Genomic DNA, 20290 nt, shown 5'->3' with positions numbered 1-20290 from the left:
TGGGAGCACTATAGTCCATTTCTTTTAGCGAGGCATATTTTGCACCGACTCGCAGCGGTGCCCTTTTAGCTCGGAAAAGTGTCCTGATCGCTGATTGGTTGGACAAGATAATTCTAACCAATCAGCGACCAGGAAACTTTTCCGAGCTAAAAGGACACCGTTGCGAGTCGGTGCAAATCTGCCTCGCTAAAAGAAATGGACTATAGGGACCATACCTTCTTCTTCTTCTTCTTCGTCTCCTTCTTCTTCTTCTTCTTCTTCTTCTTTTACTAGCATGCTTTTTTTCCTATTTGAATGGGGTAACACGGTTGCCTTCTTTTGAAGGACTTTGCTTTGGCGTTTTGGGTGGACCGTAGTCCTGACCGGCTGCCCTGCCTGCCATCGCGTAGACGCCGGTAGCGTATTTTGGGGTGGACCGTAGTCCCGGCCGGCTGCCCTGCCTGACATCACCTAGACCCCGGTAGTGTATGTTTGTGTGTTGTACCAGCCACCATCGCCCTTCCTCCCAGCAGCGAGGAGTCTTGTCGCAGTTAGGTCGACAGTTATAGACGTGTGAGGTGTTTGTTATGTTTTTAGAAGGTGTTGTAATGGCTGTGTTTGTGTGTGTATTAGTCTGTAACACCCATTTACTTTATGCAAACCTATCCGCCGATTACATACATAATCCTGAGGTTTCTACACGATCGATCCCCGCCCGGGACCGTGAGTTTAATCTGTTATTGGGGAGGCCACTGGTGTGGTTGGGCACCACAGTTGGGTGTTGGGCTTGCCTGGCTGATGTTTTGGTGAGCCTCTATTCTGATGAAACTGGAGCTGAAATCAGACACCTTTAGTGTAGGTGTAAATAACAAAGAACATGTGGCTAGCAAACCACACCCAATTTCCCCCCCCCCCCCCCCCCAACTACTCACTAAAAGAATCCAAAATGGTAAGGCCTTCAATCAGTTATAAATAAACAAGCCTTAAAGAATAATACAAAATATGACATTGAAACATTAAAGCAAATCATAAAATACAATTTCAATTTCCAGAACTTTTTTCCATGAAATTATATCATTTATTAAGATGATTATCATTAAAATTAATACAATTAAAACTATCAAAATTATCAAATGAAGAATTCACAATAAAAATCATGCTACTTCTTTTCAGTCAGCAAAGTCAAATTCCATTATTATTAAAAGTGTTATAATTAAAACTATCAAAATTATCAAATGAAGAAATTATAACAATAACCATGTTGCTTTTTTTCAGAATCAGGAAAATAAAATTCCATAAAACACAACGATGGCCAGCGAGGTCATGCGGACGGTAGAGCTAAAGGTGCTAGCGGTAGAACAGTCAGAAGGTCAGGGCTCCAGAGTTTGGCGTAGCATTGGCAGTAAAGAGGTATGCTTAAGTTCATTTCTTTATCTAAAATGCAATATCTTCTTTCTATTAAGATATTCTCCCATTTATTACATATTTCTTTATTTTAGATATATTGATAAGTTTGCCTTTTTATCAGTCACTTTTTAGTATTAATCAATTGCTTATAAAATATTCTATTTTAATTGTTCATTGCTTCTCTTATTGATTATTTATTTCCTTGTTTCCTATTCTCACTGGGCTATTTTTCCTTGTTGGAGCCCTTTGGCTTATATTATCCTGCTTTTCAACTAGGGTTGTAGCTTATCATTATTATTATTATTATTATTATTAGCTAAGCTACAACCTTAGTCAGAAAAGCAAGATGCTATAAGTCCAAGGGCCCCAACAGGGATAAATAGCCCAGTGAGAAAAGGAAACAAGGAAATAAATACACTACAAAAGAGTAATGAGCAATCAAAATAACATATTTTAAGAACAGCAGCAACATTAAAATAAATCTTACATAAATGAACTATAAAACAGAGACTCATGTCAGCCTGATCAACATAAAAACATTCGTTGCAAGAACTGTATTCAGTTATCAATGATTTTGCTACCGAGGTAAAGAATGGGAAAACCAAATTCTTATCAGCTAAGGTCCCTTTGCATCGATCAGTAACGATAACAATTTTATCACCATGACTTTGGGACAAATTGCAGATGTTTATTTGTTTGGTGCAAAGGTGAAATCGCCTGATATTGGTTTGGTGAAGTAGTTCGAAGATGTATTATGCCATTATATATGTGTATGTATGTATGTATATATATATATATATATATATATATATATATATATATATATATATATATATATAAGCATACATATATATGTATATATGCAAATAAATGTATATGAAATAATTTCAATATTAATAGTTTTGATATAAGTACATCCCTACATATACAGTATATATATATATATATATATATATATATATATATATGTATATATATATATACATATATATATATATATATATATATATATATATATATATACATATATATATATATGTAATTATATATTCAATCATATATATGTAGGTATGTATATATATATATATATATATATATTAAAACTATTATATATATAAATATATATATATATGTAAGTATGTATATATATATATATATATATATAATATGCATACATACATACATTAATATATGCATATAAACATAAATATAAACATAAACACACATATAGCCTATGCAGTGATTTATATATATATATATATATATATATATATATATATATATATATATATATATATATATATATATATATATATATACATATATGTACATATATATATATATATATGTATATATATATATATATATATATATATATATATATATATATATATATATATATATATACACACACACATATGATCATTCTATAAATTCTATAAATTAATCTATCACAACAATAACCAAACAACAACATCTATTGAATCACTAACACAACAAATCCCCAAATTACTATTTCCAGCTCCGTCGACTAGACCCGTTCCTCCTCTTGGACGAGTTCACGAGCCGTCCTCCCCACGGATTTCCCGACCATCCCCACCGAGGATTCGAGACAGTGACCTACTTGACCAAAGGGGCCATGCGCCATGAGGATTCAAAAGGACACGCTGGCATTACTCGCAAAGGCGATCTTCAGGTTAGTCTTCATTTTTTCAAGGTCAGTATTGTTCTCTAGTCTTGGGCAGTGTCATAGCCTCTGTACAATGGTCTTCCTCTAACTTGGGGTAGAGTTTAAAGGTTTAAAGGTTTAGGGGCCGCTCATGAATGGCAGAGGTAAGGGACAGGGGTATTGTTCTCTAGTCTTGGGCAGTGTCATAGCCTCTGTACAATGGTCTTCCTCTAACTTGGGGTAGAGTTTAAAGGTTTAAAGGTTTAGGGGCCGCTCATGAATGGCAGAGGTAAGGGACAGGGGTATTGTTCTCTAGTCTTGGGCAGTGTCATAGCCTCTGTACAATGGTCTTCCTCTAACTTGGGGTAGAGTTTAAAGGTTTTAAGGTTTAGGGGCCGATCATGAATGGCAAAGGAACAGGGACATTGCCCTAGCAAGCAGGACAGGGCCCTAGAGACTGACCACATATATGATCAGCGCCCAAGCCCCCTCTCCACCCAAGCTAGGACCATGGAGGGTTAGTCATTAGTCTTCTTTTTTTTAAGGTCAGTATTGTTCTCTAGTCTTGGGCAGTGTCATAGCCTCTGTACCATGGTCTTCCTCTAACTTGGGGTAGAGTTTAAAGGTTTAAAGGTTTAGGGGCCGATCATGAATGGCAAAGGGACAGGGACATTGCCCTAGCAAGCAGGACAAGGCCCTAGAGACTGACCACATATATGATCAGCGCCCAAGCCCCCTCTCCACCCAAGCTAGGACCAGGGAGGGCCAGGCAATGGCTGCTGATGACTCAACAGATAGACCTATAGGCTCCACCACACCCACCAACCTTAGCTCATAAGGATGGTAAGGTTGCAGACACTGAAAGCACTAACGAGTTTGAACGGGACTCGAACCCTCTCTTGCTTGAGGGTACACTCGAGCACACTATCCTATTTCTCTTCCTCTTGTTTTTTTGAAGTTTTTATAATTTACATATGAAAGATCTATTCTAATGCTGCTATTATTCTTAAACTTCTCTTGTAGTATATTTCTTTATTTCCTTCCTTCACTAAGCTATTTTCCCTGTTGGGGCCCTTGGGCTTATAGCATCCTGCTTTTCCAAATAGGGTAATAATAATAATAATAATAATAATAATAATAATAATAATAATAATAATTCTTACCAGTCTATTATTTAACCCCGATAAAAGGAAAATCGTTTAAGTTAAGTTCTTACTTCCAAACTGTTTTAGGCAAATTTTTCACAAGTCAAAAAACCTAGGTATTATAGGTAACCTGTTTACTTTATATGAACAGGGTAAAACAATCAAAAGCTCTTTCTTACCTAGAGAAAGGAAGCTCTTCTTCTTCTTCTTCTTCTTCTTCTTCTTCTTCTTTGTCTGCATCTTTTCCCACTTCTATGTGGGGTCGATGTTTCTGGCCAGCGTTCTCCATCTACCTCTGTCCCTCACTTCATCACCGGTTAATCCCTTTGACCGAAGGTCATCCTTGATACAGTCCATACCACCTTCGCTTTGGTCTCCCTCTCCTTCTCGTTCCCTGTGCCTCCATTTCCATCACTCTCCTCCCAATATACTGTTCATCTCTTCTCATGACATGACCATACCACCTCAGTCTACTTTCTTGGATCTTATCTGATAGTTTTCTAACCCCTGTGGTACCCCTAATTACCTCATTCCGTATCTTATTTCAATAACTATAATAATCAACTTTATATCAAATGACAAGGAAATAGTTCAAAGACTTACCAACGCCAATGGTTCCAGACAGAATGTATATGAAGGCGTTCCAGTCCATTGGCAAGGGTTGTGTGAATTTGCTTCCAGGTTCCATTTTGAAGATTAGGTAGTAGACGGGCGTGCGCGTGCGTATGGGGGAGATTACATCCATGCAACTTCCAGCAATGACTGTATGGAGATGGTTATTACCTCTTTTGCAAATTGCTGCAATTATTATTATTATTATTATTATTATTATTATTATTGTTGTTGTTGTTATTATTATTATTATTATTATTATTATTATTATTATTATTATTATTATTATTATTATTATTACTAGCTAAGGTACAACCCTAGTTGGAAAAGCTGGATGCTATAAGCCCAAAGGCCCCAACAGGGAAAATAGCCCAGTGAGGTAAGGAAATAAGGAAAAATAAAATGTTTTAAGAACAGTTACAACATCAAGATAAATATTTCCTATATAAACTATAAAGACTTTAACAAAACAAGAAGATGAGAATTTAGATAGAAATTAGATTATGAAAAAATAAAGTTCAAATTTGTTTATTTTAGAAGAAAGTAACATTACTCGCATATTAGCTGTGTCATTTTAATCCTGGGGACATTTGCTCAATCTGTTTGTATTTTCAGAAATGATTTATAAATCATAAATAACTGACTTTGGTTTACGCCTTATTTTGCAACTCCACCAAGAGTAGCCTAAACTTAGCTATTCTCTCAAATACTCGTTCCTTCTCTTTGTTCTTTCGTGGAAAAATAAACATAAGAATAAATAAAATTGAATTCGTTTACTGGTAAAAGACACCTGTGTGCCATACAAATTGGCCTTGACCAATTTGATTTGTCTTTCATTTTATAATCTCGTGCAAGTTCTGTATAACTGTCCTTTTTATAACCTCGTGCAATTTCTGTACAATTGTCTTTTATGAAATATCGTGCAAGTTGTGTACAATTATCCTTTAAAACACCTCTTGCAAGTTCTATATAATTGTCCTTTATAAAACCTCGTGCAAGTTCTGTACAATTGTCCTTCTTCTTTTTGTAACCTCGTGCAATTTCTGTACAATTGTCCTTCTTCTTTTTGTAACCTCGTACAATTTCTGTACAATTGTCCTTCTTCTTTTTGTAACCTCGTGCAATTTCTGTACAATTGTCCTTCTTCTTTTTGTAACCTCGTGCAATTTCTGTACAATTGTCCTTCTTCTTTTTGTAACCTCGTGCAATTTCTGTACAATTGTCCTTCTTCTTTTTGTAACCTCGTGCAATTTCTGTACAATTGTCCTTCTTCTTTTTGTAACCTCGTACAATTTCTGTACAATTGTCCTTCTTCTTTTTGTAACCTCGTGCAATTTCTGTACAATTGTCCTTCTTCTTTTTGTAACCTCGTGCAATTTCTGTACAATTGTCCTTCTTCTTTTTGTAACCTCGTACAATTTCTGTACAATTGTCCTTCTTCTTTTTGTAACCTCGTGCAATTTCTGTACAATTGTCCTTCTTCTTTTTGTAACCTCGTGCAATTTCTGTACAATTGTCCTTTTTCTTTTTGTAACCTCGTGCAATTTCTGTACAATTGTCCTTCTTCTTTTTGTAACCTCGTGCAATTTCTGCACAATTGTCCTTCTTATTGAAACCTCGTGCCAGTTGTGTACATTTGTCCTTATTAAAACCTCGTTCCAGTTCTGCACAATTGTCCTTCTTCTATAACCTCGTGCAAGTTATGTACCACTGTCCTTCGTCTATAACCTCGTGCAAGTTATGTACCACTGTCCTTCTTCTATAACCTCGTACAAGTTATGTACCACTGTCCTTCTTCTATAACCTCGTACAAGTTATGTACCACTGTCCTTCTTCTATAACCTCGTGCAAGTTATGTACCACTGTCCTTCTTCTATAACCTCGTGCAAGTTATGTACCACTGTCCTTCTTCTATAACCTCGTACAAGTTATGTACCACTGTCCTTCTTCTATAACCTCGTGCAAGTTATGTACCACTGTCCTTCTTCTATAACCTCGTGCAAGTTATGTACCACTGTCCTTCTTCTATAACCTCGTACAAGTTATGTACCACTGTCCTTCTTCTATAACCTCGTGCAAGTTATGTACCACTGTCCTTCTTCTATAACCTCGTGCAAGTTATGTACCACTGTCCTTCTATAACCTCGTGCAAGTTATGTACCACTGTCCTTCTTCTATAACCTCGTACAAGTTATGTACCACTGTCCTTCTTCTATAACCTCGTGCAAGTTATGTACCACTGTCCTTCTTCTATAACCTCGTACAAGTTATGTACCACTGTCCTTCTTCTATAACCTCGTGCAAGTTATGTACCACTGTCCTTCTTCTGTAACCTCGTGCAAGTTATGTACCACTGTCCTTCTATAACCTCGTGCAAGTTATGTACCACTGTCCTTCTTCTATAACCTCGTGCAAGTTATGTAACACTGTCCTTCTTCTGTAACCTCGTGCAAGTTATGTACCACTGTCCTTCTATAACCTCGTGCAAGTCCTGTACCACTGTCCTTCTTCTATAACCTCGTGCAAGTTATGTACCACTGTCCTTCTTCTATAACCTCGTACAAGCTATGTACCACTGTCCTTCTTCTATAACCTCGTGCAAGTTATGTACCACTGTCCTTCTTCTATAACCTCGTGCAAGTTATGTACCACTGTCCTTCTATAACCTCGTGCAAGTTATGTACCACTGTCCTTCTATAACCTCGTGCAAGTCCTGTACCACTGTCCTTCTTCTATAACCTCGTGCAAGTTATGTACCACTGTCCTTCTTCTATAACCTCGTACAAGCTATGTACCACTGTCCTTCTTCTATAACCTCGTGCAAGTCCTGTACCACTGTCCTTCTTCTATAACCTCGTGCAAGTTATGTACCACTGTCCTTCTTCTGTAACCTCGTACAAGTTATGTACCACTGTCCTTCTTCTATAACCTCGTGCAAGTTATGTACCACTGTCCTTCTTCTATAACCTCGTGCAAGTTATGTACCACTGTCCTTCTTCTATAACCTCGTGCAAGTTATGTACCACTGTCCTTCTTCTATAACCTCGTGCAAGTTATGTACCACTGTCCTTCTTCTATAACCTCGTGCAAGTTATGTACCACTGTCCTTCTTCTATAACCTCGTGCAAGTTATGTACCACTGTCCGTCTTCTATAACCTCGTGCAAGTTATGTACCACTGTCCTTCTTCTATAACCTCGTGCAAGTTATGTACCACTGTCCTTCTTCTATAACCTCGTGCAAGTTATGTACCACTGTCCTTCTTCTATAACCTCGTGCAAGTTATGTACCACTGTCCTTCTTCTATAACCTCGTGCAAGTTATGTACCACTGTCCTTCTTCTGTAACCTCGTGCAAGTTATGTACCACTGTCCTTCTATAACCTCGTGCAAGTTATGTACCACTGTCCTTCTTCTATAACCTCGTGCAAGTTATGTAACACTGTCCTTCTTCTGTAACCTCGTGCAAGTTATGTACCACTGTCCTTCTATAACCTCGTGCAAGTCCTGTACCACTGTCCTTCTTCTATAACCTCGTGCAAGTTATGTACCACTGTCCTTCTTCTATAACCTCGTACAAGCTATGTACCACTGTCCTTCTTCTATAACCTCGTGCAAGTTATGTACCACTGTCCTTCTTCTATAACCTCGTACAAGCTATGTACCACTGTCCTTCTTCTATAACCTCGTGCAAGTTATGTACCACTGTCCTTCTATAACCTCGTGCAAGTTATGTACCACTGTCCTTCTTCTATAACCTCGTGCAAGTTATGTAACACTGTCCTTCTTCTGTAACCTCGTGCAAGTTATGTACCACTGTCCTTCTATAACCTCGTGCAAGTCCTGTACCACTGTCCTTCTTCTATAACCTCGTGCAAGTTATGTACCACTGTCCTTCTTCTATAACCTCGTGCAAGTTATGTACCACTGTCCTTCTATAACCTCGTGCAAGTTATGTACCACTGTCCTTCTTCTATAACCTCGTACAAGCTATGTACCACTGTCCTTCTTCTATAACCTCGTGCAAGTTATGTACCACTGTCCTTCTATAACCTCGTGCAAGTCCTGTACCACTGTCCTTCTTCTGTAACCTCGCGCAAGTTATGTATCACTGTCCTTCTTCTATAACCTCGTGCAAGTTATGTACCACTGTCCTTCTTCTATAACCTCGTACAAGGCCTGTAAAAATTGTCCATCTTTTAACCTCGTGCAAGTTAAGTACCACTCTCCTTCTTCTATAACCTCGTACAAGTCCTGTAAAAATTGTCCATTTTTTAACCTCGTGAAACTTCTCAACTTAAAAACCTCGTTTCTATTCATAGTGGATGACTGCCGGTCGGGGTGTGGTCCATTCTGAAATGCCAGTTGAAGGTGATGCTTCTGGGCTCCAGCTTTGGGTCAATCTAAAAGCATCCGAGAAGATGGTGGAACCAGGTACTGATTCTACGTATTGTTTCGGATAAATCGGATAAATTCTGATACATTTATGATAAATTCTGATAAAATCTGATATATTTTTATATATTTCTGATAAATTCATATACATTCTGATACATTTCTGAGAAATTCTGATAAATTCTGATTAATTCTGATACATTTCTGATTAATTCTGATACATTTCTGATAAATTCTGATAAATTCTGGTACATTTCTGATAAATTATGATTCAATTCTGATACATTTCTGATAAATTCTGATACAATTCTGATAAATTCCTGATATATTTCTGATAAATTCTGATAAATTTCTTATAAATTCTGATAAATTCTGATAAATTCTGATGAATTCTGATACAATTCTGATACATTTCTGATTAATCCTGATACCTTTCTGATAAATTTTGATATATTTCTGATAAATTCTGATACAGTTCTGATACATTTCTGATTAATCATGATACATTTCTGATAAATTCTGATACATTTCTGATAAATTCTGATAAATTCTAGTACATTTCTGATAAATTCTGATACATTTCTGATAAATTCTGGGGATATCTTCTGTGAAAAATGCATAAGTAGAGGGACATGTGTAATTAAAAGAGAAAATCACAATTATCTACATACTATTTACCCTATCACTAAAATGATAATTCAAATTTAAGGGAAATGTCGAAATTATAATCCTGGTTAGGAGATAATTATAGAGACTATAATCCCGGTTACTGGAATATTTCGAAATTACAGTTTTATTTACCGGAAATTTTCGAAATTATAATCTTTATTACAGGAAATATTCGAGATTATAATCCTAATTACAGGCAATGTTCAAGATCATCTGGTTACAGGAAACTTTTAAGATTATAATCCTGGTTACAGGAAATGTTTGAGCTCATAATCTTGGTTACAGGAAAAAAAATTTACATTATAATCCTGGTTACAGGAAATGTTTGAGCTCATAATCTTGGTTACAGGAAAAAAAATTTACATTATAATCCTGGTTACAGGAAATGTTTGAGCTCATAATCGTGGTTACAGGAAAAAAATTTTACATTATAATCCTGGTTACAGGAAAGGTTCGAGATCATAATCTTGGTTACAGGAAAAAAAATTTACATTATAATCCTGGTTACAGGAAATGTTCGAGCTCATAATCTTGGTTACAGGAAAAAAAATTTACATTATAATCCTGGTTACAGGAAATGTTTGAGCTCATAATCGTTGTTACAGGAAAAATTTTTACATTATAATCCTGGTTACAGGAAATGTTCGAGCTCATAATTTTGGTTACAGGAAAAAAATTTACATTATAATCCTGGTTACAGGAAATGTTTGAGCTCATAATCTTGGTTACAGGAAAAAAAATTTACATTATAATCCTGGTTACAGGAAATGTTTGAGCTCATAATCTTGGTTACAGGAAAAAAATTTTACATTATAATCCTGGTTACAGGAAATGTTTGAGCTCATAATTTTGGTTACAGGAAAAAATTTTACATTATAATCCTGGTTACAGGAAAGGTTCGAGATCATAATCTTGGTTACAGGAAACTTTTAAGATTATAATCCTGGTTACAGGAAATGTTCGAGATCATAATCTTGGTTACAGGAAAAAATTTTTACATTATAATCCTGGTTACAGGAAATGTTCAAGATCATCTGGTTACAGGAAAATTTTAAGATTATTCATAATCTTGGTTACAGGAAAAAAATTTTACATTATAATCCTGGTTACAGGAAATGTTCGAGATCATAATCTTGGTTACAGGAAAAAAAAATTACATTATAATCCTGGTTACAGGAAATGTTCGAGCTCATAATCTTGGTTACAGGAAAAAAATTTACATTATAATCCTGGTTACAGGAAATGTTCGAGCTCATAGTCGTGGTTATAAGAAATTTTCTAGATTATAATCCAGGTTAAACGAAATTTTCAATATTATGATCCTAGTTACAGGAAATTTTCGAGATTACATTCTGGTTACAGGAAATTTTCGAGATAATGATCCTAGTTACAGGATGTCTTTGAGATAATGATCCTAGTCACATGATATTTTCGAGATAATGATCCTAGTTACAGGATATTTCGAGATAATGATCCTAGTCACAGGATATTTTCGAGATAATGATCCTAGTCACAGGATATTTTCGAGATAATGATCCTAGTCACAGGATATTTTCGAGATAATGATCCTAGTCACAGGATATTTTCGAGATAATGATCCTAGTTACAGGATATTTCGGGATTATAATCTTGATTACAGGAAAACTCCGAGACCGTAAACCTAATGACAAAAGAAACATTAAAACCTTATTAGATCAAAGGCAATATCTATCTTATGCAATTGGAGATTGATTGATTGATTGATTGAGTTTTCTGGCATCATGACATCTAAGGTCACTGACGCCGATATGCAATTTAAAGGCGGCTCATGAATGGCAGGGGCAAGGGACAGTGACATTGCCTTATCAAGCAGAACAATGCCCTAGAGACTGACCATATAATTATGATCAGCGACCAAGACCCCTTTCCACCCAAGCTATAGTAATTGTTTTTTTAGTGAGGCATATTTGCACCGACTTGCAGGGGTGCCCTTTTAGCTCGGAAAAGTTTCCTGATCGCTGATTGGTTGGTAAAGATAATTCTAACCAATCACCGATCAAGAACCTTTTCCGAGCTAAAAGGGCACCCCTTGAGAGTCGGTGCAAATGCGCCTCATTAAAATAAATTGAGTATAGGACCAAGGAAGGCCAGCCAGTGGCTGCTGATGATTCAGCAGATAGACCTATAGGGTCCTCCAAACACCCGCCCTTAGCTCACAAGGATGGTGAGGTTGCAGCGACCAAAGAAACAAACGAGTTTGAGTTGGATTCGAACTCTCCTACCTCTGGGGGGGTCTCTCTCTCTCTCTCTCTCTCTCTCTTTTTCTTTCTCCAACCTGAGATTGACTAGTTATTTCACAAGCTTGTTCATTATTGTTATTGTTGTATAGATTCTCATAAACACCCGCCCTTAGCTCACTAGGATGGTGAGGTTGCAGCGAACAAAGAAACAAACGAGTTTGAGTTGGATTCGAACCCCAGTCTGGCGTTCACGAGTCAGGGACGTTACCCCAAACAAAGGAACTAAGGAGTTTGAGCTGGATTCGAACCCCAGTCTGGCGTTCACCAGTCAGGGACGTTACCACATTCTGCCACCACAAGAAGACTTCTTTTATAAACCATCATGAGCTCATTGTTTACTAACTGGCTCCTCTTCTTCTTCTCTCGACAGATTATCAAGAACTGTTGGCGTCGCAGATTCCTACTGTAAACACAAAGGGAGTTGAAGTAAAAGGTAAATCTGTTTTGTGTTATTTGGCTTCATGATTTTGACTGGTCTAGTTTCATGGAAATATAAATAAAAATGATTTTCACTGATCTAATATCGTATAAATGTAAATAGAATAAATTTTGACTGATCATATATGATAGAAATATGAATAAAAACAATTTTGACTGATCTAATATCACAGAAATATAAATAAGAAAAATTTGACTGATCTAATATCAAAGAAATGAAAAATAAAAATAAAATAATAATTAGATAATAATAATAATAATAATAATAATAATAATAATAATAATAATAATAATAATAATAATAATAATAATGATAATAATAATAATAATATTACTATTATTATTATTATTATTATTATTATTATTATTATAGGCTAAGCTACAACCCTAGTTAAAAAGCAGGATACTATTAGCCTGAGGGCTCTAACAGGAACAATAGCCCAGTGAGGAAAAGAAATAAGCAAACTGCAAGTGAAGTAATGAATGATTAAAATAGAATATTTTAAGAACAGTAACAACGTTAAAATAAATATTCCATATACAAATTATTAAAAACAAGAGTAAGAGAAATAGGATAGAATAGTGTGCCCGAGTGTACCCTTAAGCAAGAGAACTCTACCCCAAGACAGTGAGGAATTCATTTAAAGTATACATCCTTAACCATTTAATCAACTCCCTTAAAGGTTTAAATTCAGCTCATGAATGGCAGAGGCAAGGGACAGTGACACTGCCCTATCGAGCAGGACAATGCCCTAGAGACTGACCATATATACATATGATCAGCACCCAAACCCCTTCTCAACTCAAGCTAGGACCAAGGAGGGCCAGGCAATGGCTGCTGATGAGTTATCAGATAGACCTATAGGTTCTCCCAAAACCGCCATCCTTAGCTCACAAGGATGGTGAGGAAGCAGCGACCAAATAAACTAACGAGTTTGAGCGGGACTCGAACCCCAGTCTGGCGTTCACGAGTCAGGAACGTTACCACATTGGCCACCACAGGGTACAATAGAATTGCAAGTAATCAAGATTTCCATGGGTAGAATTCTTGAGGTAGGAGCAGTTCACTGGGTAAAGATTTTTCTTATGTAGCAATGCTGAGGAAGAATCGGTTTCTTGAGAGCTATCAGAAACAAGCAATTCTTTAGTAGCAATGTTGTGGGTAGTTTCTTAGAAGTAATGTTGAGGTAGAAGTAGTTCCTTAGTAGCAATGTTGAGGTAGAAGTAGTTCCTTAGAAGTAATGTTGAGGTAGAAGTAGTTACTTAGTAGCAATATTCAGGTAGAAGTAGTTTCTTAGTAGCAATATTGAGGTAGAAGTAGTTCCTTAGTAGCAATGTTGAGGTAGAAGTAGCTCCTTAGTTACAATGTTTAGGTAGAAGTAATTCCTTAGTAGCAATGTTGAATTAGAAGTAGTTCTTTAGTATCAATGTTGAGGTAGAAGTAGTTACATAGGTAGTAATATTGAGGTAGAAGTAGTTCCTTAGTAGCAATGTTGAGGTAGAAGTAGTTCTAAAGTAGCAATGGACTGTAGTCACTGTTCCTGGATAGTGTGAGTGAGGTAGAAGTAGTTCCTTAATAGAAATGTTGAGGTAAAAGCAGTTCTTAAGTACCAATGTAATGTTGACACAAGTGACTGAGCTGATTGTTAATTAAAGTTTCCCTCTTTTATTTTGCTTTGTCAAAAATACTTGCATGAGTCTTTGCCATTATTTCATTTTCTTATACTGGTTTATAAATGATGTTACTTTTTTATAACAAGTAATAACTATCATATTTGATAGTCTGATCATTTCCGTTGTGTGTGACACACACTCTCTCTCTCTCTCTCTCTCTCTCTCTCTCTCTCTCTCTCTCTCTCTCTCTCTCTCTCTCTCTCTCTCTCTCTCTCTCTCTCTCTCTCAAAAATTTCCAAACTTGAATTCTAATTCTTCATCATAACCTTAATACTCCCATAAAAAACACACACACTTTATCAAAAATTTCCAATTTTGAACTTTATTTTTTCATAACCTAATTTCTATCTAATTTCTCTTCTTATTGTTTTGTTAAAGTCTTTATAGTTTATATAGGAAATACTTATTTTAATGGTGTAACTGTTCTTAAAACATTTTATTTTTCCTTCTTTCTTTTCCTCACTGGGTTACTTTCCCTGTTGGGGCCTTTGGGCTTATAGCATCCCACTTTTCAAACTAGGGTTGTAGCTTAGCTAGTAATAATAATAATAATATTAATAATAATAATAATAATAATAATAATAATGATAATAATAATAACAACAACAACAACAACAACAGCAATAATAATAATGATAATAATAATAACAACAACAACAACAACAACAGCAATAATAATAATAACAACAACAACAATAATAATAATAATAATAATAATAACAACAATAATAATAATAATGATAATAATAATAACAACAACAACAGCAATAATGATAATAATAACAACAACAATAATAATAATAATAATAATAACAACAACAACAACAACAACAACAACAACAACAATAATAATAATAATAATAATAATTTCATCAATTTGCAACAGAGGTAATAACCCTTTCCTTACAGTCATTGCTGGAAGTTGCATGGATGTAATCTCCCCCATACGCACGCGCACGCCCGTCTACTACCTAATCTTCAAAATGGAACCTGGAAGCAAATTCACACAACCCTTGCCCATGGACTGGAACGCCTTCATATACATTCTGTCTGGAACCATTGGCGTTGGTGAGTCTTTGAAATATTTCCTTGTCATTTGATATAAAGTTGATTATTATAGTTATTGATATAAGCTACGGAATGAGGTAATTAGGGGTATTATTATTATCATTATTACTTGGTAAGTTACAACCCTAGTTGGAAAAGCAAGATGCTATAAGCCCAGGGGCTCCAACAGGGAAAATAGCCCAGTGAGGAAAGGAAAAAGTGAAAAATGAAATATTTTAAGAAGAGTAACATCATTAAAATAAATATCTCCTATATAAACTATATAAACTTTAACAAAACAAGAGGAAGAGAAATTGGATAGAATAGTATGCCCGAGTGTACCCTCAAGCAAGAGAACTCTAACCCAAGACAGTGGAAGACTATGGTACAGAGGCTATGGCACTACCCAAGACTAGAGAACAATGGTTTGATTTTGGAGTGTCCTCCTAGAAGAGCTGCTTACCATAACTAAAGAGTCTCTTCTACCCTTAGCAAGAGGAAAGTGGCCATTGAACAATTACAGTGCAGTAACCCCTTGGATGAAGAAGAATTGTTTGGTAATATCAGTGTTGTCAGGTGTATGAGGACAGAGGAGAATATGTAAAGAATAGGCCAGAATATTCGGTGTATGTGTAAGCAAAGGGAAAATGAACCGTAACCAGAGAGAAGGATTTAATGTAGTACTGTCTGGCCAGTCAAAAGATGCCATAACTCTTTAGTGGTAGTATCTCAACGGGTGGCTGGTGCCCTGGCCAACCTACTACCTATAAAACACAGGAATTAGAAAACTATCAGATAAGATCCAAGAAAGTAGACTAAGGTGGTATGGTCATGTCATGAGAAGAGATGAACAGTATATTGGGAGGAGAGTGATGGAAATGGAGGCACAGGGAACGAGAAGGAGAGGGAGACCAAAGCGAAGGTGGATGGACTGTATCAAGGATGACCTTCGATCAAAGGGATTAACCGGTGATGAAGTGTGGGACAGAGGTAGATGGAGAAAGCTGGTCAGAAACATCGACCCCACATAAAGGTGGGAAAAGATGCAGACAAAGAAGAAGAAGAAGAATTACAGTTATTGAAATATAATTTCTGCATTATATCACAAGATATTTGGTGCGTTTTTCCTGCTATATTTTTTGGTTCTTTCCGATATAACCCCAATACTATTTTTTAGGTTAGGTTAGGTTAGGTTATTTAATCGTAGGTGGATAACGTTCAAACCTAACTTAACCTAACCTAACCTAAAAAAATAATATGGGGTTATATCAGAAATTAGTCGTGGGGTAATAACAGGAAAGTACCTATTTTTTATTTATTGTGCTAATGCTTTTGAATACTTGAATTTAATTTATTGTTTAATGTTTATATAATCTTATCTTGATAACATATTTTTTCCCTGCTTATATTTCTTTTATTATGCTAATGCTTTCTTAATACTTAAATTTGATTTATTCTTTTATGTTTATATAAACTTATCTTGATAACATAAAATCAATGTTTTTTTTTAAAGATTCATAAGTTTTAGCATTAATAAAAATGCATTTGAAAATATTCTTGTATCAAAAATCATGATTCATAGATCATGAATATTTGAATCATGAAGTTTTGAATCGTGATTCAAAGATCATGAATATTTGAATCATGAAGCTTTGAATCATGATTCAAATATCATGAATCTTTGAATCATGATTCAAACATCATGAATATTTGAATCATGAATCTTTGAATCATGATTCAAAGATCATGAATATTTGAATCGTGAATCTTTGAATCATAATTCAAAGATCATGAATATTTGAATCATGTTCAAAGATCATGAATATTTGAATCATGAAGCTTTGAATCATGATTCAAAGATAATGAATATTTGATTCATGAATCTTTGAATCATGATTCAAAGATCATGAATCTTTGAATCATGAAGCTTTGAATCATGATTCAAACATCATGAATATTTGAATTATGAATCTTTGAATCATGATTTAAAGATCATGATTCAAATATTCATGATCTGTGAATCAAGATTTTCCAATCACGTTTTTTTGTATCGGCAATACAAAGGCCTATTGTGAAGTAAACTTTTTTTATTAATTTCTTTAATATAGTTTTAATTTCTGTTAATAATGCTTTCAAAATCGATGTAATTTACGATTAATTACTAAAAATGTAATTTTGATAATAATAATATTAGAAAAATTGATGTACTCAATACTTTATCATTCATTTAATATTCAAAATTTGGAAGTACTATACTAAATTTTTTTTAATGAGGCGCATTTGCACTGACTCACAGACGTACCCTTTTAGCTTGGAAAGGTTTACTACTAGCTGATTGCTTGGTGAAAATATTTCTAACCTATCAGCTAGTAGGAAACGTTTCCGAGCTTAAAGGGCATCCCTGCTGGTCAGGGCAAATGCGCCTCATTAAAAAAGATTTAGTATTGTTCATAATCACTAGCTCAAGCTTTGTTAAAAATTAGTAATGCACAAATTTTCAACTAAAGTGAATCCTTAGTAATCTCTCTCTCTCTCTCTCTCTCTCTCTCTCTCTCTCATAAACGAACTCTACCTCTAACACACAAAAAACCTAACTCTCTCTCTCTCTCTCTCTCTCTCTCTCTCATAAACGAACTCTACCTCTAACACACAAAAAAAAACTAACTCTCTCTCTCTCTCTCTCTCTCTCTCTCTCTCTCTCTCTCTCTCTCTCTCTCTCTCTCTCTCATAAACGAACTCTACCTCTAACACACAAAAAAACTAACTCTCTCTCTCTCTCTCTCTCTCTCTCTCTCTCTCTCTCTCAAACACACACACACACACACAAACCAACTTTCTCTCTCTCTAACACACAAAATACAACTCTCTCTCTCTCTCTCTCTCTCTCTCTCTCTCTCTCTCTCTCTCTCTCTCTCTCTCACAAACCAACTCTATCTAACACACACAAAATACTCTCTCTCTCTCTCTCTCTCTCTCTCTCTCTCTCTCTCTCTCTCTCTCTCTCTCTCTCTCTCTCTCTCTCTCTCTCTCACAAACAAACTCTCTCTCTAACACACGCACGAAAAACCAACTCTCTCTCTCTCTCTCTCTCTCTCTCTCTCTCTCTCTCTCTCTCTCTCTCTCTCTCTCTCTCTAACACACGCACGAAAAAACCAACTCTCTCTGTCTCTCTCTCTCTCTCTCTCTCTCTCTCTCTCTCTCTCTCTCTCTCTCTCACAAACCAACTATTTCTCTCTAACACACAAAACTAACTCTCTCTCTCTCTCTCTCTCTCTCTCTCTCTCTCTCTCTCAAACAGGTGACTACGACAACCTAACGGAAAGCGGACCGCATCATACTCTTGTCCTAAACAACGGAAGCGCTGTCGATATAATTAACCCCTCCGCCGAAAAGGCCCATTTTGTGCTTGTTGCTGGTAAGCACTTTTTAGATTATTATTATTATTATTATTATTATTATTATTATTATTACACACACACACACACACCCACACACACACACACACACTTGCTCTTTATCATATAGGGGAAGATTTAAAAAATACTCTTGGAAATTTTCTTTGAAAATTCAAAAAAGTTAATACCAAAAAAAAGTTTTGTTTCATAATAAATCTCTATTTTCTAAAGAGTCAAAGTTCAAAATAATTCTATTACAACTTAGTCTATTTTCAAAGACATTCGTTCGCTCTGAATTCATTGTACTTTTTTGATAGTCTATCCGTTACAAAAAAAAAAAAAAAAAAAAAAAAATGTATGTGTATTTCTTAAAAAGTCTATTTCCTGCCAAAATGTCTATCTTATCTAAAAGCTTATGGTATAGAGGTTTTATTTTCTAAAAAGTCTCATTACTAATGAAGCCCCAATATTGCATTTGATTGTTCAATGGATTTATATTTTTTCCAAATCAAACATTAACATTATTTTGTTCATAAATAAGTGCCACCCTCTCGATCTTCTCCCCTTAACAGGTTCCTCCCAAGCTTTCCTCACTCCCTCCCCACCATCCATTCTCAATACATGTCCACACCATCTCAATCGTGACGCTCTTATCACCTCTGTTATCTTTACTACGCCTGCCATTATCTCCTCACTCTCTCCTAACCATTCATTCTCAACACGTGTCCACACCATCTCAGTCATGACGCTCTTATCCTAATCTTTACTACGCCTGCCATTCATTCTATCATCATTTTCCAATCTATGTTATCTCAGCCTGCCTAACTATCAATAGTACTGTAGCATGTAAACTAATATCAGTGTTGTACGGTTGGCTTTATTAATACGGGTACGCTTAACCGGAAACTAAGAAGACGTCTGGCAGCTGTACGTTGTAGCAGGTAACGCTGTGTTTAGCGAAAGAGAAACTGTTGGCAATGCTGTCTGTAAAACAAAGTCGCTTGTAAACCCGGGATCAAAAGCATTTTATTAATTTTAAGAAGTTTTGTTAAGAATATAATATTTTTATGTACAACACTTCGTAAAATCAGTAATGATTTTGATCACGTGTTTACAAGCTCAGCTACTTTGTTCTACAGGCAGCGTTGCCAACAGTTTCTCTTTAGCTAAACACAGCGTCATCTGCTACAATCTACAACTGTCAAACGTCGCTTTAGCGTCCCGTGTAAAGTATACCGGAATCATTGAGGCCAACTATACAACCTTACCCTTCCAGGCCAGCCGATACTGGAACCTGTCATCCAGCAAGGGCCCTTCGTCATGAACACCCAGGAGGAGATCCTACAAGCATTCCAGGATTATCACCAGAGACAGAATGGCTTCGAGAAATATCCAATCTCGAAGCCCGCGGCCGTCGGACTGTGCAATCTCAGACGCATTTAGATGACTGTAGCGATCTGCTAAAAGTTCTTCATTTGTTGCCAAAAGTGTCTTTTGAAAATGTATTTGAGTGTAAATATATCTAGAGGTTTTAATCTTCTATCATCCACAGGGCAAAGATCCAGTAACATAATCTTTTTATG

At 35.8% G+C, this 20290-nt stretch overlaps 1 protein-coding gene across 1 annotated transcript; it reads left to right on the top strand.

Moving 5' to 3' along the window:
* Positions 1-1250: 1250 nt before the first annotated feature.
* Positions 1251-20290, top strand: LOC137614383 (pirin-like). The gene is made up of 7 exons (XM_068344173.1): positions 1251-1389; positions 2909-3082; positions 9133-9244; positions 12524-12586; positions 15175-15333; positions 18611-18727; positions 19984-20290. The coding sequence occupies exons 1-7, from the start codon at positions 1288-1290 to the stop codon at positions 20148-20150; spliced, it is 894 nt and encodes a 297-aa protein (XP_068200274.1). The 5' UTR covers positions 1251-1287; the 3' UTR covers positions 20151-20290.

Source organism: Palaemon carinicauda, chromosome 20 (assembly GCF_036898095.1).
Source record: "Palaemon carinicauda isolate YSFRI2023 chromosome 20, ASM3689809v2, whole genome shotgun sequence".
Taxonomy (NCBI): domain Eukaryota; kingdom Metazoa; phylum Arthropoda; class Malacostraca; order Decapoda; family Palaemonidae; genus Palaemon; species Palaemon carinicauda.
Note: the sequence above shows the minus strand (reverse complement) of the source record. Positions and strands in the feature narration are given on the sequence as shown.